Here is a 24485-nt window from a genome sequence, read left to right on the forward strand (position 1 = left end):
CCTTTTATGTCAAATATAGGTTGTATGGTCTCTAGAGCAGACATTTTCTGTGAAGCATTTAAGCAGATGTTCAACTGCTCTGAAACAGTAACAGAGAACTGTATGTAGATCTTAACTGGCTGTACAGAGAGCAGTACTCTTGCTGGAAATCTTACCCTTCTCACTAAGACCATTCTTTGCTACACAGTCAGTTACGCTTATGAAACTTCTTGGAGATTATTAACTTGAGACCGTGTCTCCTCTATTAAATGTGCATGAAACTGGTCAATGGGTTCAACTGAATGCACAAATTAAAAATGGCAAAGGACAGCAAATGTGAAGTCCAAAAAGCTAGGAATACTGGCCTAAGGGTTTTCAAAGATACGTCTCATCTACTTTGAAGAGAGGAGCCTAGGAAACCCTGTTCTGAAAAGATAGATCATTTTCTGCACCATGGGAATCTACACACTATATTCTCATGCAGGGGTTTTGAAGAGGGAAATACACGCAGCAAAACCACTTTTGATGAGAGCACTGCAAAATACCATAAGTATTCCTGACAGTGTGTTTCCAAACATCTGGTTCAATCCAGTTTTACACGAAAGAGATACTCAGTTGAAGTAACCTTGCTTCCACAAAGTCCCATTTTAATCACTGATTGCACAGGAAGCAGAATTTGGGCTCTACGCCGGTTTTTAAGAGATTGTCTAGAGCAGTTGGTTTTCTTGTATTTTCCAGTAAAATGTTCAGCAGGGCACATACTAAGACAAACAAAAAACCATTATTTTCGTAATGTAAAAACTCACATCCAACAAATAGATCAAAAGATGCTGTTTTATAAACAAAATTCCCATCCCACAGACACAATGGTATGTACAATAACATCACACTTTGCCAAGAGATTACAGTATAAAACACAATAATTCAAAAGAAACAAAGTGTAAGTTTATTGGACGCCAACATTTCTTAGTCAAGATCTAAGTAAAGAAAACACACAGTAGAAAAAGTTGTACAAAGAAGCAATGGATTTACATTACATTAAAGAAAAAGTTACCATAAGCTATTAAGTCTCAGTCCTAAAAAAGTAAAAACCCATCCTGGTGTATTGAACTGATACAGAACGACTATAAAGGTATACAGGATTATAAAACCAGTTTCTTTTATCTTACCTCTATAATCTTTTAAAATGACAAGTGATTTTATGTAATTAATTGGAAAATTCTATAGCAAATATACTGGATAATTCCAGTTTTTAGGAACTGTAGGAAACTACTCCCCTGTACCCAAGCACTAAAATGATCTCATTTTCCTGCTTTTTAAAAAGGGACACTATCAAGAATAAGTCTTAAAATGTGTACTTCACATATATATTTTGCGTGCTACATCACTAAAGATAGCTTGTTCTGGTTTTACATACATATTTTAATTAAAGATGCTGCTTCAGTAGTGGGAAGCTTGTGTCTTTAAACGGTAATGTGTATCACTGAGAAACCGGAAAAGGAAAAATTGATTAAGTCCTTTACTCTGGAACAGTGAGAGAAAAAGCAACATGAAAAATAAGCTCAACCCACAGAATTCAGATACATTTTTCAGACATTGTTGCAATAACTAAGGATGCCCTTAATGGGCATTTTCATGCACAAGCAGCTCAAGTGTTATTACTCAATTCCCGTTTTTGAATTCTTTTATTTTATTAATATCAGTTATTCTTAATACAGAGAAGTACATTTACTGTATCCAACCTTTCTCTTGATAGTGTCCCTTTATGTACAACAGCTATAGTACAGTTTTTCACAAGTCATTTTAAATAAGCAAGAATCAATGACATTAGAAAACACTATCAGGCTGTGTTAAACAACAACAAAAAGATTTTAACACTGATTCATTAACAGCAACTTTAAAAAAATAATAAAACCAAAAACACCTAAGCTTGCTTTGATTTTTATCTAAATCTTCTGGTAGGAAAATGTAAACAATTTTACTGAACAGTATAGGCACATGCCAGATTACAGGCTCATGCCAGATATTTGCACCCTCACTGTTAGTGCCAAGAATTTAGGCATAGTCTGTCCTTATCCCATGTGAGGAACTTCTAGTTTTATCACTGGAAGCTTGGAACAAAAACAGAGTACATGTAGCTTCAGACCAAACCCACATGTCCTACTTGGGGGAAAAAAACCCCAAACATTAGACAAAAAAGTCTACTAGATGTCACTAGAAGGCCTGCCTAAATAGGAAATGCAGGAGTAAGTCTCTTACAGCTGTGTTTTGATTCATGGATAAGGCTACATCTCCATTCTGAAATACACAAGAGAAAGTCTAGTGTCACCCACTGCTTCAGCAGGTTACCTGCTCAATTAACTGTCACAGGGTGTTTTGCTCCCATTTGCCAAAAAAAAAAAAAAAAGTAGGTACATTATTATTACTGGTTCACATCCTTTGTTTTTGTAAAACTACAGAAATATACTTTAGCTGTATATGCAGTTTTTACGTAGAGGAAAAATATTTTTAACTTTTGGTTCTAGGGCTTAAAAAAAATCTGTATGTATTTTTCTGCCACTGCTCACTTTCAAGGTTGATCATGGTCCCACTTTAGCAGAGAACTTAAGCATGTGTTTAAAAAAAATTAAGACTGATTTTAATGGAACTTAAGCATAGGCTTAGATGCTTTGCCAACAGAGTGCCTGAAAGGAAAAAAGTCCCAAACCAAAATACATTTCATGGCTCAACCCTGCTCCTCTTAAACGCAGCACAAGATTCCACTGTACTTCCACTGAAGCAGGATAGTTCTCTGAGATTTACCTGATCGATTATAAAAACAGCAAAAAAAAGGAATTAAAGATTCTAATCTATATATTAAAACATCTGCACGTTCCTGACACAAATTCAAAGAAAAAAAGCAAACCACTTTTTATATCTAACAAGACCTCTAACTTTGTGTCACTTCAGTACACAGCTACAAAATTAAACAAAATATGATGAAGACAAGCTTTTGTATCAATAAATTTGTCTTTTATTTTGGCTGTGGCCAAACTAGACACTCCTCAAAAGACCTTTATTTATAAACAAGCAACTAACATTTTTTTCCATAATTTAACTTTTAAAACATATATTAAAGTTATATTAGTGGAAGCATATTTATTCCTTATCCTCCAAAATAAACACTTCTATCAAGGGCTTTTTACGATACTGTATAAAAGCTAATAGAAAACCAGAACTGCTATACAAACATCTCATATTTAAACTTCAGGGATCCTGAATTCCTTTACTAAACAACAAGAAGCAAATTTAAAAAACAAAACAAAACCACGCAGAACACATTCAAAGTTAAAAACAAAATTTAAAGAAAAAACCCCAAACAAAACAACTAAAGAAAAACTTAGAAGGAGGCTATTTAGACCAAAAATATTTTAAGGATTTTTTATAATACAGAGTATACTAGGAAAAAGATCAAGGTTTCTTCAAAGATGTTGCACAAGCTTTTGATTTAAAGTGTGTGAAATTTATCATCATATCACATAGCAGAATCCCAGTTGAAAGTTAGATGACTATGACATAGCTGAACTAGTTGCCATCTTCCTTCAGAAAGCACACTGATTTTTAAAAGGCTACATATAAACTTTCAGATTGTTGTGTAGAGGAATCATTGGTGAAAACTTAAGAACCATTTTACAAAAACATGTTCATATTTTATAGGCACAGATTTTTAAAATGCATTTAAAGGATACTTAGCCAAGCTTTATGTTTTTCTGATTTTGTTAAACCAGATTAAGTGCAATAATAATTTTATTTTGAAATTGTTTCTGGTAAGAAATAAATTTAGTCTTATTAGGTGGAATAAAAAAAAGTCAATAATTAGAAATGTCACTATTAAACAAGTACTTTGTTTTAGTTGCAATGTCACCAAAAGAGTTTAACTGATAGTCTAACAAATCAGCATAATCATGTTCAGCTACAATTTGCCTGAAAAAGGACCAAAAAGAACAACACGTTACTATTAGAAGTGTTTTGTAACAATTTTAGATTTTAATAAAAAATGAAACAGAAGAGACTTGAAACTAATACTGTGATTTTTTTGGTTGGTGAAAAAAAAAAAAGTCAAGGGTCCATCCTGAGCCAATTCTTTTAAACTTAACTTATAAGAAAAATAACTTTAAAAAAAATCTGTTGGAAAATATAGTGGCACACTATAAAAAATCTACTCCTGTGTGTGTCTAAGTAAGGATGCCCATCCTCACATTCTTAGGAGTTACACTTGTGCTCAATTTTGCTAAATCTTGGTGTCGGCTTGCAATTCTTCTTACTTCTGATTTTGGGATGCTGAAAAAAAATTCATGGTTACATACAGAATTGAAGCCTCGCTCCTGCTCCCCCGGAATCTGGTGACTAAACTCCTGTTGCTTTCAGCAAACATAGACTGGGCTCTGACTACACGGTGCGGAATGCGATCCCTTGTCCCAACCCGCACAGGGTAACGTTGGTCAGGGTAAGAAATACTTTTTGCATCACTTAACATCCACTTGATTCCATCACCACTCCATTAAGCTTAAATTCTAGCAGAAGAATTTTTCACTCTTTACCACCTGTTTCTGGGTAAATATTTCTTCTACTTACAGAATTATTTTGGACCCTTACTATAGCTTCTGGTAAACACCTATGATCCTACTTACACTAAATGCTCCAGTTGTGATTTGAGGTAAAATAATGGAACAACACAGAATATCTGCAGCCCATTATTACCACGATTTTCAACAAATGAGAAAATTTCAACACAGTATCACATATGATAGAAAGCAGCAGAAAGAAATATTCTATGCATTGTATTCATAAAATGCAGTGATTGTAGTGTGATGTTTTTTTCCTCTGCTTTGATTTGGATATGTATGCTTAATACAAATTTCAAATACATACTTCTTCATTTATGCAGTTTTCTATATAAATATTTACATTTTTAGTTTTTGTTAAAACGTATTTTTGTACTTATGGCCAAGCTTATTACTGTGTGTAGGAACACAACTCATCTTCTGTCCCTTAACGAGCTCTCTTTTTTTGATTTAGTAGTTATACATTCCTTTGTAGTTAGAATTACAAACAGTTGTACAAATAGTGGAAACAAAATTATGAAACCTGTCTGACATCCATTCAATCTTAGTTCCTATTATAAACAGTACCATTTCCATCATGATGGCTGTTAATACAACAACTTCAGCTACCGAAGTATCTACAGTAAATTAGTCTTTGGGACATTATATAAAGCAAAGTACCCCCTTCCCCAGTTTTCATTAGAAACTTATAATTAAATGGCTGAAAGCAGACTTGCTGCTCCTTTTTATATAAAATCTTAGTAACAATATTGCTGACTTTAAATTAAATTCTAATTTGCACAAGTTCCATATAACAACAAAGCAATTCTATATTCCCTTAAAATATCAAACATTCTTATCCAATAACATCATGATTACTCAAACTTGAGGTTTATTTGTTATTGCTAAAGGCTTCTAAGACCTAAGTCAGTACAGCAAGACACTCCATCCACCTCCTTCCTAACTGCAAGTGCATGGCAAGTATTTATATGGAGCTTGTGTGTTGGTTTATTTTAAAAAAAATTTAGTTGGTTACAGTATTTCACTACTACAAACACACAATTAGAATCCAAATTGTTGTTGCTCTTTAATATATAATTTTATATATAACACACACGCACACACCAACATCACAGGATGAAGATCCATGCATACAATCCGGATGTGATCGTATTTCAGTGTTAAATGAAATAAAAATTACTCTGTTACTTTTAGATCCCAGACCACAGTATTTTAAATTACTCCGCTTTTACCTACTAACCAAGTTAGTTTACCTTAATCTTCAAATCCAAGCAGCATCACAAATTCCAAATCTGACACTGTTGCCATCACTGTTTTGATCCTCTTAGATTTCTAGCTTGTATGGCATACCTCTGAGATCCTCAAAACAGCCTCCACTGAACCAGCTTTTTAAGGTATCTGTTAAAGCTAATTGTGTGTCTGTTCATGGCTCCATAGACTAAAAGCCGTCTTGAAAGTCCTATGACAGAGTTTACACATGTATTGTCTTTTGAACGTGATTGCCGAGAGTGGTGGAGCATGATAGAAGAGTGTATCTGACTCCTGTGGTACAAATAATTTTTCAGTAGTAGTGGAGCTTTCAGACAAGCCTGTCGGACTATCAGGCTCCAAAGGCTGGATTTTGGGGAGGGGTGGGGGTGGAGGTAAGGGTGGTGGTGATGGGGAATTAGCTGTTGGACATATCTCAGGCTCCTTATTTGCGGACTCCTCTGCCGCCTGCGACATATGAGACTGGAAGTGACTCCACAGTCGGAAATTGGTTCGGAAGGCCTTGTTACACACATGACAAATAAAAGGCTTCACAGAGCACAAGAGCTCTTGGTGACGCTCCAGCTGTTTACGTACAGTGAAAATCTTCCCACACTTTTCGCAAGGCCACAAACCAGCATCTTTGTTGGAGACGACTTCCTTCGGTTCTCTGCTAGCTTCAGTGACCTCATCCTCTATATCATCTGCAGGCTCTTCTTTGATCTTAATTTTAAACTGCTTCGACACACTTAAGTCTTCAGGTAGGCAAGAAGAATCTTCAGAATCAAAATTTATTTGTTCTGACGAATCACTGAATACACCATCTTCCTTTGCAGCAACAAAATTATTCATTTTATTAGATTCTGATGGAGGAGGCAATCTTGATGAACTAGTCACTTCTCCATTGTGATCCAGGATAGGTAAAGAAAAGTTCTCTGATGGAGCCATTGTGTTTTGATTGTGAACTTCAACTTGATGACGCCAAATGCTAAAGGATGATTTAAAGGTACGCATACACTCAAGACACGTAAGCTTCTTGTATTCACACTTGCTTTCATGCTCATGCCTCAACTCTGGAGAAGTAAATCTAAGGCTGCAGTAAGGACAAAGAGTAGCATTTCTACAGAGTTGCTCATGATTTCCCTGTTCAATAAGTGAAGAGAGCTTCGCATTGCAGAGACGGCACTGATAAACCTCTTTGTTTTCTATTGGACTTTCCATATGAATATGATCTTTCTGCTTAGGACCCTTATTTCCTCCAATTGGTTTCTCCCCTGGGTGCATTTTTATGTGTTGTTTAAATTGCGAGAGGAAACGATAAGCCTTCCCGCAGTAGGTACAAATATAGGCTCCTTTGGTTCTAGATCTTAAATTCCTTTTGATGACCTGTTGTGCTTGTGAAGCAGTCTGTCCCTGAAAACCTTGTTTACCACGTCTTAGTTTAACGATTAGAGCTTTTTTAATTTCTCTCTCTCTCACTATATCAATCAGTTTTCTTTGAAATTTTTCATCCAAAACAGCGTGCGAACTGGAAGCTGGTGAGGGATTCTTCACAATTCCATGTTGTGTCTGGCAGTGTGTCCACACTTTGAAATTTGTGTGAAATCTCTTGTGGCATATGTCACAAGCATACGGCTTCTCTGGATTATGATACATGTTAACATGACGATGAAGACCTGCTGTTGATCTGAAAATTTTAAGGCAGTGCTTACATTTAAATTTTTTATTTGGTCTTGCTTCTTCCATCTCACTGTATTCATCCTTACTGACATCAGAATCAGGAAAATCAGCATCAAGGTGTGTAGGGCTTGAGCCTTCCTCAAAATTGTCTTCTGACCCAGGAGAACCATGCTCATCCACCTTCAGTTTCTTAAACGGCAGTCTTCTATCAGCTTGAAATCTCCTTTTTGCTGGAAGTCTACTTGATTCCTTAGGATCATCCTCAGTTTTAAAAGGAAAATCTTTATTTGTTGATGCTGAAGCATCACCCACTGTAACTCTTATTATTTCAGCAGGATCTGAAAGTGGACTGCTGGGTTCAGTTTTTATTCGCACCTCTGTGAGAGGGGAAGCAACCTCTCTATCAGTTGACTGAGAGGCACTGAAAGACCTAAGGCGATGTGGGTGTATTAGCTGTGGTTTTTCATCTAAGACTAACTTCTCTGTTGACTCTTTCAAGGATGACTTTTGAGATACAACATTGAATGCCTTCTGGGAATCATTAGTTCCCGGTGAGGAGGACGATGATACCTGTGATGGTTTTAGGTCAACAGAAGTTGAGTAAATAGGAACCTGGCTGTCCATGGACAGCGACCTTCGAAGGAGACTTTTTACAAGTGGCCCACTTCTGTCAATACTTTGGTTTTCTGGACCAGATCCACTAGATGGGATTACTAGCCCTAACTTCGAGTAGTATAGCAAATTCCTGTCTTCACCTTGACCAGTTGCTTTTCCTGCCTCTCGCAACAAAAACGTAGATTCTGATGCACCATGGAGAGACAAGACTGGTGGACGCAGTCTTTTTAACGACATCTCTGTGGCCTTTCCTCGTAGAAGCTGACCACTGCTTCCTGGTTCATCACTTGCAAGTTCTTTCTCTGCTAAAGGCATTTGGGGCAGTACTGTGTTCCTTTTCACTAAACCACCTCTGCTCTGATCCTCCACAGTTCCAGAAGTTTCATGAACCTTAGTATAGCTCACAGGGCTTTCTTTCAGCCACCTCCTTTCAGTCAGTGATAAACTGTGAAGGGTTTCAGTTGGTTTTGCTACTTGTGGTCTACTGCTAGTTTTGACAGCAACAGAGGGGGAAGGTTTAGAATTATGGCTTAAATCATGTTGTGTCTGATTTATACTTTTCGCTTGTGCTTCAACTCTGTTCTGACAGACAATGACACTTCTCTTCTGAGAACTACTTTCATCTTCATCTTGATATAGTATTTTCTTAATAGGGCAAGCTGGAAAAGGAGCTTGAGGACTCTTAGAAACAATGTTTGTAAGAAAGGATATTCCAAGACTGTAACCCAGTTCTTGCACAGCTGCAAGACTGCCTTTCTCAATGAACAAGGATGAAGAATAAATGTAGTTTAACACATTATCAAAAGCATCTGGTTCACAAAAGTCAAGTTGAAACACTGACTGAGACTCATTCTCCTTATTCGTGAACAGAGTCTGGAAGTATTCACTGCTGGCAGCCAGAATGTTTTTATGAGCTCGAAATTTCTGATCTCCTACTATAAGAACAACATCACACAGCTGTCCCTTTAGACGCTCCTCATTCAGTGCACTTAGAAGTGAAATGGCGTGTGCTGGATTTATGTAATGCAAGAGCCCCTCCATGATTCTGGTGTTTCTGAAAAAGAACAACAACAAGTTGCAGGTTGTGTTACATGAACTGTTGTTAGAGATAAAGTAAACACACCTAATCCCTCTGACTTCATGGACCGGCTAAACCACCATCAACAGTGTTGAAGAAAACAGCTTGTTTGGAAGAAAAGTATGGGAACTAAAACAACGTTAGCTCTAACAGGTGCATAGGCTTAAGAAGAACCAGCTCAAGTGCCCACTTTCAAATATACTGTTAATCACTGATCTTACACCAAGAATATTACACCTAACTAACAGGGAGTGAGGGCTGTGTTCTCTTCCTGCAATATACCTGTCCATGCGAAGGAACAGCTCAGTTATTTCACTCTTGATCATCTTTTTCTCATCTTTAGCTTTACGAAGATCTATCTTGATAACTACATTGATAAACTCTTGAATCAGGTATCTAAAAACTAGTTATGCCAAGTCACCTTTCTGAAGCTAAGCAATCCTGACAGTCTCCTGCACACTAAACAAATTAACAGAGGTTTGTTGTCATTTTACATAGAATGATGGAATGGGCATTAATACTGGCAACAGAGAAAGAAGCAGAATTATTGTCTGTAATCTAGATTAATTCACCATGTTTGTTTATGCTTAATAAGTGTTGTTAATGTATACTCTAGCTATCAAATATGTGTCACTTATAACTGCGCTGATAGGGTCTGTTTTATTTGAAATGTCACAATTATAATTGAAGTATCTCCCCCATTCTTTTGTTCTAGATTTAAAGCAAGCAGAGAACCAAACTCTCAGTTTTATTCAGTAGCATAAGAGCACTTTATGCCCACAATGTATATACTTCAGGAACAGTTACTCTTGGATGCATCCAAGAGTACAACATGCACAAATTAAACTGCAGTGCAGAAATCTCCATGTTCCATATGCTTCAAAACACAGCCCACTCTATACTGTGGCGTGAATTGAAATTTATGTATCTGTGCACGTGCACACACAGAGAAACCAGAAATATCCAATTTTTTTCTTTTTTTTTTTTTTTCCTTTCCAGAGACACTCTTATGATTCTGTTCAAGTTAACCTGTAATAATTTGACACTGCCTTCTTCCATAGTCGTAGTAAAACATGTCAATGACGTGTCTGTTAAGGGCAATTATCTTCTTTTTACAGATGATTTGGGAAACTATTCTTTAGTTTATAATTTATAAATTATGTATGCTACTACAACAAAAAGGTTTCACTATTTATCAGCTTCTGAGTAAAACAAAAATGTTATCAAAATAAAAAACAATATTAAGATGCCATAACTTCATGATTAATAAATGAAGTGGTAAATCTTACAGCTAATGGATATAAATAAGTGATCAAAGTCTAAATTGGTATTATTGAGAAATGACTTCAAGGGTCCTGCATACAGCATCTGAAGGCACTGATTGTATGTTAGGACTGAGCTACCACTTCTACATCTAAAACTACCAAATGAGTTAATAGTGTCACAGCAATAGCAAAAGTAGAATTCCGTTTCCTCACCAGATCTGTCTTGACAGAATGTTTCAATGTCATTTCACAAACACCAAGGTATCCTTAATTCACCTCATAGTTATAATGTATAATCCCCGCCACACCTCCATCTAAAAAGAGCAGAGCAGTCAAGCTTCTATGAATTTGAGAAACCACTCTGGTTTGGTTTGCTTTCTATGCTTTGCTTAAAAGTACTGTCTGGGGCAGGGGGCTGCACTACCTGTCTCCTTTGTGGGTGCCACTGCAATTTAAAGTGGTGGAGTCTGGCCCTAATCCAGTCTCATTAACACTTTGAGTGCTATCAGAACAAGTGTTGCAGGAATGCATCTTTTCCTTCAGCTTCATCTGAAAGAAACTGAGTTTGCAAACTAAAGTGATTCATCTGGGATGCAAGCTGCAGCATGATATATGGAGGTAACAGATCAACAGTGTTCTTATAAAGCAAACTTGAACTCAAACAGTATTGCAGAGACACCCAATAGTAGCTGCTGCAGAAGCCATACTTCCTAGACACAGTGGGACAGGAGTATATTTGTCAAATGTTATGAAATATTTTCAAATCTTTCATTTTAATCTGCCTTACCCAGGTCTTGTATTTTGTGTAAGACACTCACAGAATAAACACCACGTAATTACTATGTGTCTCTTTGTTCACTGTAACAAAATAATGCTACTGGTAGAGATAGGTGTAAAATCTATGTGCTTAAAGCAGAATCCAATAGTCACCCATCCTTCTTTCCACATTCTCCTTTTTTATTGATGGAATGCCTTCAATTTATTACGCTAAACAAGTCAGAGCTAAGCATCTCATTACAATCTCCCCTTTTATTCTCAGAGTACAGTCTCTTCTATGCAGTGAAGGAGGCAGAGCAATTTGGTGCAATATGTAACTCTGTCACTTTAACAGTAACCAAGGCTGTGACATACACAAATGGCAAGGGACCAAATTAATCCTGAAAAGGCAGCTTTAATCCCAGTATTTCCTAATTCCAGTGCCTGACTTCTATCTTAATAGTCTTTAAACACAACAGTCAGAAATAAAATAAGCTATGATACCTTAAGAAACAAAACCAGAACTGGTCTGCAGAACTATTTAAAGACATTTACACAGATCATTTGAAAGCCTGAAATACTTAAATTTTAAAAAACCCCAAAGATAACCAAAGTAAATGTACAATGTATTAAAATTTCACTACATTAATACTTTTCAGTAACAAAGTTGATCAAAGACATTTCTGTTCTCTTTTGTACATCTTACTGCAGGTCATTCCTCCTTCAGCTTGTGCCAGTACAAATATTTTCAGGCCTGTATTACACAGCAGATCAGATAATAAATAAAAACCAAATAATATTTCTTCTGAAATGCTAGTTGATTTTTATATTAAGCCATAATCTCAAGGATGATTCCATTGGCATAACTGAAGAGGTGGCAAACGGCGGCAGCAGAGTAGCTATAAGAAGGCAAGAACTCCTTACAGCATTTTTTTATCAAAGCCAATGCTTGGCTGACTGCGCTCAGCCCTGACAAAAAAGGTGTGCCTAGCTACTGCATAGATAACAAAGCTATGGCAGTCTCTTACAGGACTAGATTTGATTACAGGTGTCTGAGGACTCATACTGCTTCAGCTGAAGACTATTTTGCCATTAACTACCTAAACTCTTTCCTCCAGATAGCATGCTTCTACTCTCTCCAATTATTTTTTCCAGCTGTCTTCATGACTGACTGGAAAAAAAGCTCTTTTTTCTTCCACAATGTTCAGGTTATATCAAGAAAACAGTAGGAGCATATCAGAAAATCTCCCATTGGCTGTGTTCAGGTGCCACATGCTACTGCAGCTGCTGGACCTCAGGAGGAATGGTGACAGCAAGACTCCAGACCCAGGAAGGGCAAGTGCAGCAGAACACCTACAGCCTTCCTTCAGGAGGGCAAGAAGAGATTTTAGTGTCAGTCTTCAACAGCCCTCTATTAATCTCAGCAAACTAGATTTCAGAAACTTTAGTACCATATTTGGTACAAGATTTATTTTATTTTTTGAACAAGGATAGAAAAAGACACACCTACTATTTCAAAATTACTTTCTGCAATAATTTTTTTAAAAAATCTCTACTCAGGAAAGATCTTTGCAAGGAAAGGATGAAAAAGCTTAATCTCTGGCCCAGCAGTTTACTGATCTTCAACAGCTACCTACCTTTGAAGTGGTAGTTTCCCTTCCTTTCCTCTGTCTCTTACTCTCACATCTTCTCCTCCCAGCCCTGTGGGACCCTCCTCTTCTTTTCACCAGCTCTGCTTCTCATTTGACCTCCCAGTAAGTTGATTCAGATCCCTAAAATGAAGCAGGGAACAAACAAAATCATTCCAGTTTTTTATATCTGTTTGCTATTTTATAGGTTGGGAGCTTAAGCAGCTCATTGAGAGGTCAGATGAGCATCAAAATTTCAGCAATAGAAGCCATGAAACTCCCCATTCTTTGTCAGCAAGTTGTTCAGTTAGCTTTGTCCATCTGAAACTTCACCTTCAGAAACAATGAAGTCACCAATGCTCAAACTTTACAAATATACAGCTGTCAGCTAAAGCTATGTTAATAGCATGTTGGGGGTGGCAGTGGGAAAGACCATGTTCTTGAAACACTTAATGAGATGCAGTGTTGCAGCAAGGAGGCGCCAGGGCTGTGAGAAACTGCAGTTAGAAGCAGAAAATACAAGGAAGTAGGAAGAAACACACACAGAGGGGGCAGGCAGCAAGAGAGACTGAATAGGGATTTCAACAGGGAAAAAACATCTATAAGAAGTGTGGTGGTAGCAAACCCACTGAAAAGAAAAAAAAAAAACAACCAAAAAACAAAAACCAGAGAAACACGTATTATAATACTCAGCCAAGAAATACAAATGACCTCCTGGGGTATCCTCAGGTAAATGCAGGAATGTTGCACTCAGTTTTGAGTCCTTTGCAGAGGATTTGATGGCTCTGATAATTCATGTGATGTTTCAGACACACGGGGGGAAAAAAAGTCCCATTATTCATCAAGAGTTCAGATGCGAAACAAACCTATGCTGCTTAAGCTTCTACTCAATGATCCTACACTGGATTTTAGTATTTGAGTTAGATACAGTTTATCAAATGCCTCTTCTCCCATCAATAGCCTTTGCAACATAGATACTCTCCTACAGTCCATATATATTTACACACACACACACATCCCTACGCAACCCCAAAAGCTATACGTCAAAGTTCCAAAACTGCAGAGCAAAATTGTTTGCACTTCTGCAATCTTTTTCTAATTAAATATTTGAGTAATCTTTTGCCACAAGTTCAGGGATTCTGTCTTCCTGAATTTAACAAAACACAATTTCAACCGCTATTGCTGTTTTCTATTGCAGACAATACTGTGAACTTTCTCCACAAAGACAAATGTTTTTCATTTCCAGTAGACCAGCAGCAAGGAGTCACCGGTATGACGGCAGGCATAAAATTAAATAATATATTTGCTAGTGTGTGAAACTGATGTATTAATTTCCAACTATTTATCCTCCACACATACATATGCAGAAATTTAGGGAGAATAAAATAAGTAACTCTATAATGCTCAGTCTCTCTGTTTTGCTCTCCACAAGAGACAAATAATTAGCAGTTATCCTGATACAGAACAGAAATTCTTTTCGAAATTAGCAGCTACTTTTCACATTCAGATCATGTCCATAGTTTCACCAATTGACATTCAAAATACCTCCTCTCAACTTGCAGCAAACTACAAAATGTCAGAGTAACACCACAAAGCTCCACTTGTCCTTCTCATTCTTGTTTACAAACAAGCAGCAGCTAAGGGTGCAATTTCATCTTCCCCTCAGTCCAATCTAACCAGGGATTGCTCCTGCAAGGAGAAGTCCATGTCTCCCCCCCCAGCAGACAAGCTTGCTACCAGACCACTAAAAGTGAACCAGCTGACCATGGGACTGCAGAACTACTGGGCTAAGGGAGAGGGCAGGAACATGCACTGGCTGAGAGCTTTTCTAATTCTTCTTGAAAGAGTTTGTGAAGATTAGAGCAAATCAAGCACAGTTTCAGAAAATATCTGTCCTGACCTCAATACCTCAATTGAAAGGTGTGTGACTCATCATCCATATTGCTGTAAACTAAACCAAGAGACTAAAATTTTTAAAAATCCCTTTCCCTAAGGAGTTCTTCAGTTTTCACTCTCTTGAGTTTTCTAACATTGCCATTAAACTCTCTGATCAGACGGGAGCCAAAGGCTCAATGGCCATACAACTTAAACACCTAAAAAAACCTCATCCCCAGAAATATTCTTATGAATTTTTGAAAGAGATGCATGTAATTGAGAATTTGAAGAAGTGGAGACACACATCAAATGTGTACACCTGTATTTTTTCAACAGGTTTCCTTCATTACTCTATTGGTAATGCTGAGATATACTTAGCAAATTGAATAATATTCAGTCATGCTTTACTATATGAGCCACTCTTTCTTCATTTAACTGGCCCAATTCACAATAAAATCTTGTCTACCTACCGCTTTTAATTTTGCTGGTATAGTGAAAATGACAAGCTCTTATTGTGCGTATATATATCTATGAATATAAAGATGCTTTTGACAGGCATGTTTTAGACAGGAAGAGAAGCCAATTAGACCCAAATAAGGTACTTTTTTCAACTTTTTACTTTATCAACAGAACTCTGTGTACACTAAGGTTTCTATTAAAAGACAAGAGATGGGGGAAAAGTAATGCACTTAATCTGAAACATGCAGAACTAATATAAAAGCTGAGCCTAAAAAACTGCTAAGTGAGAAACTTTTGATTCAGGGAACACAGACATCTCCCACCCACTGAAAGTATCCAAAGAAAACTCCATTCCGCCATCATTAACTACGGGCAAGACACTGGGACGGTAACAGGATACTGTAAAAGGGAAAAGACAATAGCAATATTACATGAGTTTTACATAAGAGATCTACAAGGTCACGAATAGCACATGGAAGATTTTCAGCTTACTCAAACTCTATGTGCATTTGGAAGCAGACGATATCTCATATACTTAAAAAAAAAATCCTCCTCTACAAACAAGCACAGTATGTATTTTGTCATTATTCCTCAAAACTATGTATGAGAAAGGTGCTGATCCTATTCTTACTGAACTTCCGGGGAATTTGGCCTCAACAGTAGCAGGACTGTACTCAGAGTTACCTCCTGGCACAAACCAAATTACTCTTAGTTGTGACAAGTAGGTTAAGTTGTGGCAGTGATCAGAAATCACTGTAATTCTGCTGATTTTCCATCCATGTTTATTAATGTACTTGAAAAGAATTTTTGTGAGGCATATTTCCTGTACCAAGTAGACCATCTTTGAAAAATTCCCTGAAGATACTCACAAATGTATTCAGACCAGAATGCCAAACAGTTCACCCCAAAGCAGCACTAAAGTTTTTTGGCTCATGGGCCCCACCATGACTACTGGTACCCTCCTAGTTCCAGTGCATTGTGGTGTCAGGCTTGGTGCTGGCCTATGCACAGCTATACAGTACTGGAGGGAAACCAGTGAGTTTGAGGGAGTTGGGGGGGCGAGGAGGTGGCAGGGACACTCGCCGTCCCCAGTATGAGAAATGCCCTTGAGCTAACCACAACTTATCAAAGAGATTACTGAGAATGAATTGCAACCTAAAAATTACTCACACTGTTACGGGCTGATGTAGGATAAACCATGGATAAGGAGATTAATGCTCTAATACAAAAAAGGAAAAAAAAAATTTCTTCCTTTCCTAAAGAATGCAGTTTAATCACATACGAATTACTACAAAAGGACAGGTTTCACAACATTTTTTTTTTTAATTTTTTGGCCAAAGGACTTTTCATGCCTTTTCATCACAGATTGTATGGAAAGATTTTGCACAACAAAGCTGTGGTGTTTCACTAAATCTCAGAAACAAACTCTCTCCAACAATCAGGACTAGGTGATTTTAAAACTTTTTGATTTTTAATGGGCTGTAAGATTGCCGAACTGATGGTGGCAGCGGTGGAGGTAGATTGAGTTTAGGAAGGTAGAAGAGTTGCTCAACACTTTTTTTTTCTTGTTCATAAAATATACCTGAACTATTCTAGAACAACATAATACATAAATTAGCCAATAAGCAAAGATAACAGATTTTGTTTTTAAATTTCACTGCTGATTGAAAGAAAATATAAGGGAATTGATATCTTAAGTATTATCATTAAGGGAAAAATTGGAAAACAGATTACAGTGCAGAGACTAATATTAAATCTACACCATAATAATTTGGGGAAAGCAACTCCCTCTACACAGAATACCTATTTTAGAGCAGGGCATCTTGCCGTCTTTCCACTTGCAACAAATTATTTTGCTGCCTCTAAAGATTTTTTTTTTCCCTTCCAAGGATCTCAGATCATTAAATGTAGCAGAGATCATTATGAAACAGCTCCCTTGCTCAAAAGTTGAGAATTTAACAAGAGCTGGAGACAGCTGCAACTGTAGTGTGTGACTCACAGCATAGTACCTCCTGGTGCAGTACAAACCATATGGTGGTAATAGCCAAACTTCCTCTCTCCAGCTCCTCCTTCCTCTACACTGTAAGACTATACTTGTTTATAAACCATAGTTTTCACTATTCTGCAGATAAAACAACTTTCAAAACGTTGAAAACTGTAACTGGAAATTACTTGGGGTTTTTTTATGGTAACTGCTTCACAGCTCCTGAAGTTCAAAAATAAACAACCTCAATACACTAGGAAAGCTCACAGCATTCTGTAAAGTTGTCCTTTCAAACCCAAATGCTGGCATGCCTCTAATTTAAGGAAAGCATAGTCAGCCATTACTATGAAGATGATCAATGAAATGATACACAATTCCCTGTGTATCAGTATTCTCTAGCATCCCACACACAAAAAGCATGAGCTCGCAAAACCCAGTCTCTTAGTGATATCAAGCTTCCAGTGATCTGAAGAATTCTCAGCCTGAGAAGTGTGTTGTAGTTGAGTCAGCTGACAGAGGATCACCCTGTCAGTTGGAACTTACACAGTAGGAAAAGGAACCACAAATGTTCACATTTATCATACTTGTGACTTGTGTATCATTAAATGTACAGCTCAAAGAGGACTTTGCAGACTTCTCACAAGCTATTTCCTCTTTTTATATTAAGAGTGCTAATACATACTGAAGGATAAATTACCTTAAGTCTTAAAGAAACACCCAACTCATTATGACTTTAACCGTGTTTTGGATCACAGGGCAATGCTAAAGTTGATGGAGGAGCAAGAGTACCAGTGAGAGCAAGACATGTGGTCACCCGCTCTCAGTTCCGATCCCCGGGGGTCATCTTGGCTCCAGCAGGCTCAGGGGAGCTCACATCTGGAGAAATCCCTGATAAATCCTGGTCTAGCACACATCACTGTAGCTGAAAACTCCACAATCTGTGACATCTCCCTGCTGAGAACATGCAAATGACAGTTCTTTAGATGGTCACAATCCAGTCAGTTTGTATGGATTTTCTACAGGTAAAACAAATGTTCTTATGAGATTACAGCTGTATAGCATGAGGCTAACAAAATTTCTGAGAGAAAGGGATGTCAGATCCCCTTCCACCCAAGAGATGGCCACATAATTTGTTTTTTGCAAACAAAGTTTATAAAAACAGTTGCTAAAGTTAGCTCAGAACTTCCCCTCAAGAACATCAGCGTAGCCCTGGCGGAAAATTTTAGTCAAAGCAGTTGGTTTGTCAGTCTGAGCAGTCAGAACAGAACACTATAATTGGCAGTGTTCAAGCAATACAAACATAAAGCAGTACTAGATTTACCTGTAATACATATTTGCTACTCCCGACTTAATATCAAAATCCTTGTTGCACAAAAATACATTTAGAAACCGTATTTTTGTATAAGCATTTATCTAAGGATTAAAATATTAACTATAACTACAGGATCTTCACAGAAAGTTTCGTGATTATATAATTCATCACAATCTCTTCTTATACCTACAGCCTACCTACTTCTTACTTCCACTTTGAGTCCAATAACAAAAAAATGGAATAGCGTTTATAGCCATTTAAGAGTTTACTCAGTACACAATGAAATTCTGCAATATCTCCTGTCTCATAACTCTTTTAAATTTCCCTGCTGTCTGATATTTCACATAAGCTGCATCCAATCTGGGTGTATAATGACAGTTCGGGCTTTAAGAAGTGTTAAAAGTTCTCTCTGACAGCTGTGATCAGGTAAAATACCTTCCACTGCTTCTGCAATTTCATAGCACATGGCTACTACACAGCACAGAGGATTTTTCCACTTGACTACGAGATGCACTTTTTCCTATTCATTAATAAAATGGTCAAACAGCCCTTGCTAGTAAAACTACACTTTAATACCTGCACGTCGCAGGAACCTCGATGGATTGCTTTCCGCCTTGAAATTTGCAAGCTAGTGTGGCTCTCCAAGACAGACGAGTTGGGGACACCTATGACAATGAGGCACAGCCCTCCCGGATCCTCTGACATGTTTTACATTTCAGATCAGAACCGGCAGCCGCCCGTGGTGACTCGTGAGCGGCAGCTCCCGCGGAGGGGGAACCGCCGCAGCCGCCACCACCCAGGCACTCCGTCCCTCCCGCTCCTCCCGCGGCCGTTGCGGGGTAACCGCCTCCTGAGGCGGCGCTGCCGTCCCACCGGACACCCCGCTGCGCTGCCCGAGTCCGCTCCCCACGCGGCCGCCGCTCCCTCCCCGCCTCCCCACCCGGCAACGCCGCCGCTCCGCATGCGCCGTGCGGGCGAGCGTCGCCAGGCGCTGCCCCCGCTCCGGCCGCCGCGCAGGCGCAGTTCCGCGGGATTCCGACTCAGGGGGAGGAAGGGGGCGAGGCACAGGCAAATGACGGACAGCCGAGGCGGCGCGCGGACGCAGAGCATGCGCAGAAGAACAGCCCGGCAGGTCTATGTGGCGGGCGTGTGCCGGCGCAACGGGCACCAGTTGCTTCCTCAGGGCCGAGGGAGCATGCGCGGAGGAGGTGGGAGCGGAGTTTCGTAACCGGCGCAGGCGCACTGCGCTGCTCGGGGACCGCAGCCCCGCTCGGTGGGGGGGAAAAAAAAAAAAAAAAAAACCACCTCAGAGTTACGTCAGGAAAAGACGCCTTTGTACACCGGGAGACCCATGCGGCGCGGGCAGCCCCCGGAGCGGGCGCGAGACGCGGCCGTTACTCACCCTCTCCGCCGCCAGCCGCGCCCCCCCCTGCTGCCCCCCTCGGCGCCTCCTTTCACGGTTCGCCCGCGCGCGCTGCTGCCACCGCCGTGATTCCATCCATCTTGAATTTGACGTCATCCCACACCAGGGATGAGGTCATCGAAGGGAACGCTCGTCACGTGCGCAGCCCTCCGATTGGCCGGCGGGGGAGCGGGGGGCGAGGCGCTGGCGCGGCGGGGAGGGTGGCGGTTTGGGGGACGGTTACGGGGGATCCCCCACCCGCTGCCCTTCCCCCGCAGGTAGCGCGGCCGCTGGGAACCCTCACGCGCTCGGGCCGCCGCGTGGCGGGGACGGCGCCGAACGCCGGAGTTCCCCGGTACGTCCCCGGCTGCCGCCCTCGCCCGCCAGCGGGTTGGGAGGGAAACTGAGGCAGCCGCGGGAGAGGAGGGTGGTACACGGAGAGGCAGGTCCTTGTCTTTCCCCCGCGCCGCGCACTCCCAACGTGGTGGGGCCGGTGACACTGGCAGTAGGATTTGGTAGGGTGCTGCCGTGGTAATCCGCACCCCCTCCCTGCGTCCCCCTGCGTGTTGGGGGACACCTCTCCGGGCAGTGTTAATTTTCAGTTCTCCTAATTAAATACACTGGGGAGGGGGGAGCGGTGTGTGTGTTTTTTCTGGTTTGTTTGGTTGGTTTTTCGTTTGTTTTGTGTTTTTTTTTTTTTCTTATTTTCTTTTTGTTTGGTGCTTGTTTGTTGCTTTGTTTTTAGTTCTAATCCATATTTTTCTAAAATGTATGGGGGAAGTTCCAGCGCAGTTTGCGAAGAAGCTTGATTTCTAGTGGCATGCATGCGGTGTCCTCGCAAGCTAGTCCACCCACAGTTTTGGCAGGGAGACACATGCCTGGGACCTGGTGTGTTTTGACTGAGACCCTTTGTAACTACTGTACTTGTTCATCTTGATGTGATTTGAAAAATTATAAGGGACATTACCATTGCTTTAGCCTTGCTTCTCACTGAATTTATGTGCTTTGAATTAAATACCTGAATAGGGTTTTATGTGTCGAAATACAAGTATTAAAATAGAATTACAAGATTTCTGTTGTTTTTGTTGAAAGCTAATCCGGCCCATTATCTTTTCATTAAGGACATCTCGAATTCTAGAGATTAGCATCTAATCCACATACACGTTTTCAAGCAGTTTGCTTCTAGATATTCTGCGTAAGTCACTCTGAAGCAGCTGCTAGAATCTCTGTAATGTGTTCAGTACTGCTTTTAAATCTTTTTGCCAAGGGTTTGTTCCAAATGGGCTAACCCCATGTGAGAAACATGGCGATCTATTTCACTGAGTCCAGCTCTTCTCTCTCCTCTAGATGTATTTTTCTCATTGCTGGCTCTTTTGGTGGTTTTGGAAACTTGCTAAGCTGCCTGTAAAAGGAGTAGGGATTTTTATTCACGAACTTGTGCCACTACCGCTTCTGTCCTGACATGAGTGTGGCTGTGTGATGAGCCAGCACGAAAACCAACCAAGCTGCTTGGTTTCATCTGGTAGAGTTCCCTGATCAGGTTTGTTGCGCTGGTATGCAGACAACTGCCCTGGCACAATAGGGCCTGCTGTGGTAATGGGAGCAAACTACTAGGAAAGCAGTTGGATCTGTTTGCATAAAACAGTTTACGCAGCGAGGCTGGCTTTGCTGCCTGTGAAGCGTTTGCGAAACCAACCTGAGCTTGGAAATCTAGCAAGGCCCTGCTAACTTTTTTTGTATCTACTCAGTTATTTCTCAACCAAGCAGAAACAAACTGGTCTCGCATAATTATTTTCTGATCCACACTTCTCCAAAAGGGCCTGCATCACAGATGGAGAACCTCCGTGCTGGAATTACCCTCCTGAAAAAATTGCGTTCTTTAGTGTGTACAGGCGTACACGTGTGCATGTCTTACTCTTCAGGCATTTATTATCAGTATTTTTAATTTGTCGGTTTCCCCAGTGAAAGTGCAGCCATTCCAATGCAGCCTGTGTAGTGGCTTGTATAATACTGGCACCAGACAGCAGTTATTCTCTGTAGTTCTCACCTTAGCAGGTGATTTGAGAAAATTTTGAACATAATTCTCAAAGATTCTGTGGTTTAAAGGAACATAAGTGTCAATCTGACTGTATTTCGTGATTGAGTCTGATTGACTTGATGTTATTAAGGTTGTATGAGTGCCTTAATTCCCCCAAAATCAGATTTTTCTTGATTCTAATATAATCTGGGTAAAGAATTCATGCTGTGGAATTATTTGGGGTTTAAGTTGTCTCTAAGTAGGTTAATTTTGTCAAATATACCATTCACAATTACTTGAATACTTTCTCATTCTTCAATAACAGCTTATTTATGAATTTTTTTTTCAAACATTCCTTATTTAAAATGCTTTGGTGCAGCGCTTAGTTTGATATTTTTTTCATCTAGATGTGTGTGGTTGCAGCTGTTACTACCAGATGCATGTTTGTTGAGTACAAGGTTTGCTTTCCATTCAGAGTATCCAATAGCTGCTGAGATTAACTTTTGAACTTACTTGCCAACAAGCTTAATCACTGCAATTTTCTTAAAAACCGAACCCTGGCAAAACATAGAATGTAAAGCAAACTGTTTTAAAAATACAGATGATAATGCATGGACTTTGTGAGAAAATTTACACATAAAAACTTAAAATACTTGCATTGGTTTTGTGAGTATGAGAAGATACTATTTTTTGTAATGAGATATTGCAGTGTAGGGCCAAGTTCTGTACCCTGAGTAGTTTAGGTTTTTTAATGCTAACATTTATTTCATTTTCAATATAAAAATATTTGGAATAAAGTCACATCCTGGAGCTAGGCTGACTTCTAGACCTGAAGTGTCAGCCCTTTTTTATATAGAGACCCCTAAAATTTTTTCAGTGAAGGCTCAGACCTTGTGTGATTAATATAAAACTAATGATATCAGGTTATTTTATTTTAGAGAGCCTTAGAAGTATCTCAGATACCCTTATGCTCTCCTATATAAGCAGCTGAGAATTTTGCAGAGAAGAGCTTGGTTTGGGGGAAGGAGAGAGGTTAAAGAAAGAAGAATGCACCTCTGAAGGAATGTCATGCAGTCTAATTTTGCTTCATTTTGGTGGGGGAACCTTCACTAGGTGTAGATGCTAACATTTTTTAATCTTGGTAAATTTTCTCTGAGTCTTGTGTCTGTATAGAGAGTACCCTCTGTACTTTGATAGCTTTAGCAATATATGCTGCTGCCGCATCCCCTCCTCCTAGGCCACGTGACTTTTCTGACTTTGAGGTTCTCCCGTAGCTGCTGTAATAGCAGAAATGCCGTACCCGAGGATCAGAATGTTATGTCTTTCTTTTTTCTCACCAAAAAGTCTGGACATATTGCAGAGGAAGATAAACAATCTCCAAGAAACAGCCTCCTCTCTCTCGTTGGCCCTGAAAAGCTTATCAGTGGAGCAAATGCTGATGCTGCAGGATGTGCTATGACTGCTACCATGTTCCTTCAGATACCGGCTGCTATCCCACAACTTCTGAGAAGTGAAGCGCTGTTACTTGTCATCACAGAAAACATTTGACTGAACCAGTTCCTTTGAGCTGCTGTTGAACGCAGCAAATGTTTCTGGAAACACTAGAGGTCTAACTTTATCGATTCCAAATATTCTGCCAAAACATAGGTGACTTAATGGCTTGCGAAGATAGACACAATTTTCTAACCAGTGTCCCATTGCTGACAGCTGTGCATGGAAGAGGCTGCCTGATTTTTTTTTTTTTTCCCACTATGTTGTTATGAAATCTCCTGTAACAAATGCTAGCAGATAAAAAGAAATTTTACTTATTCTAGTTAAAATGTGTCACTTATCTTGTCACAGAAATATAGATATGTATCAGTATTCAGAGAGAAAACCAGGCAGTAAGAGACACAATGCGTATATTACAAAAATCACAGAGTCTCTGTAACTGGTGTGATGTGAGGTGCACAGATAAGACTCCTTGTGAAGACTTAAATTTCCTACCAGGAAAATAACTATAATACAGCGTAATGTAAAAACGTCTTCATTCCTGGTATTGCAGTTTGTGAGTGCCAAGTCTTGAGCTTTTTTAGCTGTCACCCTCATTCTTCTGCAAATTGCACAATCTAGTTAATATTTTCCGCTCAGAATCCACATGCCAAGCAGCTCGGACAGGTTCAGGTAAATGCTATCAGACAACAAGAAGCCAGACAGCAATATTATCCTAGAAAACTGCTAAGTAGTAGAAAACACATACCTACTTAAAAAAGGTGGTAGTTCCACAAGTTGGACAATGAGGCAGAGAAAAAAAATTGATACAAGTATTGAAGCATGCATTCTCCCAAGTGGGCAGATGGTCGTGGTACTATGACTGTTGTTTAAAAGAGTAATGTATCTTCATTTGCAACTAGTAAGCCATTCATGGGTACTTTCTTTAAGAAAACATGTTGATAAAAAGCTGCAGGAGCAACTGAAATACAAAATTTGTCACAGTGCAGCAGATAGGGCGTAATTTCATGTTATCAGTTTTCACAGCTCTGATTAACTTCAGCTGGAGTTCAGTGCCTGAGTCTTCTAAAAATAAAATTCTGAGTATTCTGA

General features: G+C 39.4%; 2 protein-coding genes across 9 annotated transcripts in view; one reads left to right on the forward strand and one right to left on the reverse strand.

The window, feature by feature from the left end:
- Positions 1-902: 902 nt before the first annotated feature.
- ZBTB21 (zinc finger and BTB domain containing 21) lies at positions 903-19993 on the reverse strand. Of its 4 annotated transcripts, XM_071811447.1 has the most exons (4): positions 19060-19325; positions 13565-15586; positions 12863-12997; positions 903-9180 (listed from the first exon to the last, which is right to left on the reverse strand). In XM_071811447.1, the coding sequence occupies exon 4, from the start codon at positions 9165-9167 to the stop codon at positions 5991-5993; it is 3177 nt and encodes a 1058-aa protein (XP_071667548.1). In that variant the 5' UTR covers positions 9168-9180; positions 12863-12997; positions 13565-15586; positions 19060-19325; the 3' UTR covers positions 903-5990. The 4 variants fall into 4 exon arrangements, with proteins under 4 accessions (XP_071667548.1, XP_071667539.1, XP_065717472.1 ...); XM_071811438.1 differs by lacking the exon at positions 13565-15586; XM_065861400.2 differs by lacking the exons at positions 12863-12997; positions 13565-15586; positions 19060-19325 and adding an exon at positions 19886-19993.
- The window catches only part of UMODL1 (uromodulin like 1), a 77360-nt gene continuing 72682 nt past the window's right edge, over positions 19808-24485 (forward strand). For all 5 annotated transcript variants that reach the window (XM_065861329.2, XM_071811392.1, XM_065861356.2 and 2 more), the window contains exon 1: positions 19808-20240. The gene's annotated coding sequence lies outside the window, so the exon portion shown is untranslated. The remainder of the gene's footprint in view (positions 20241-24485) is intronic.

This window comes from Patagioenas fasciata, chromosome 1 (genome assembly GCF_037038585.1).
Source record: "Patagioenas fasciata isolate bPatFas1 chromosome 1, bPatFas1.hap1, whole genome shotgun sequence".
NCBI classification, from domain to species: Eukaryota; Metazoa; Chordata; class Aves; order Columbiformes; family Columbidae; genus Patagioenas; species Patagioenas fasciata.

What these genes read in the sequence shown, in the direction of transcription:
- ZBTB21 (XM_065861400.2), bottom strand. Translation starts at nt 9,167, where the DNA reads ATGGAGGGGCTCTTGCATTACATAAATCCAGCACACGCCATTTCACTT.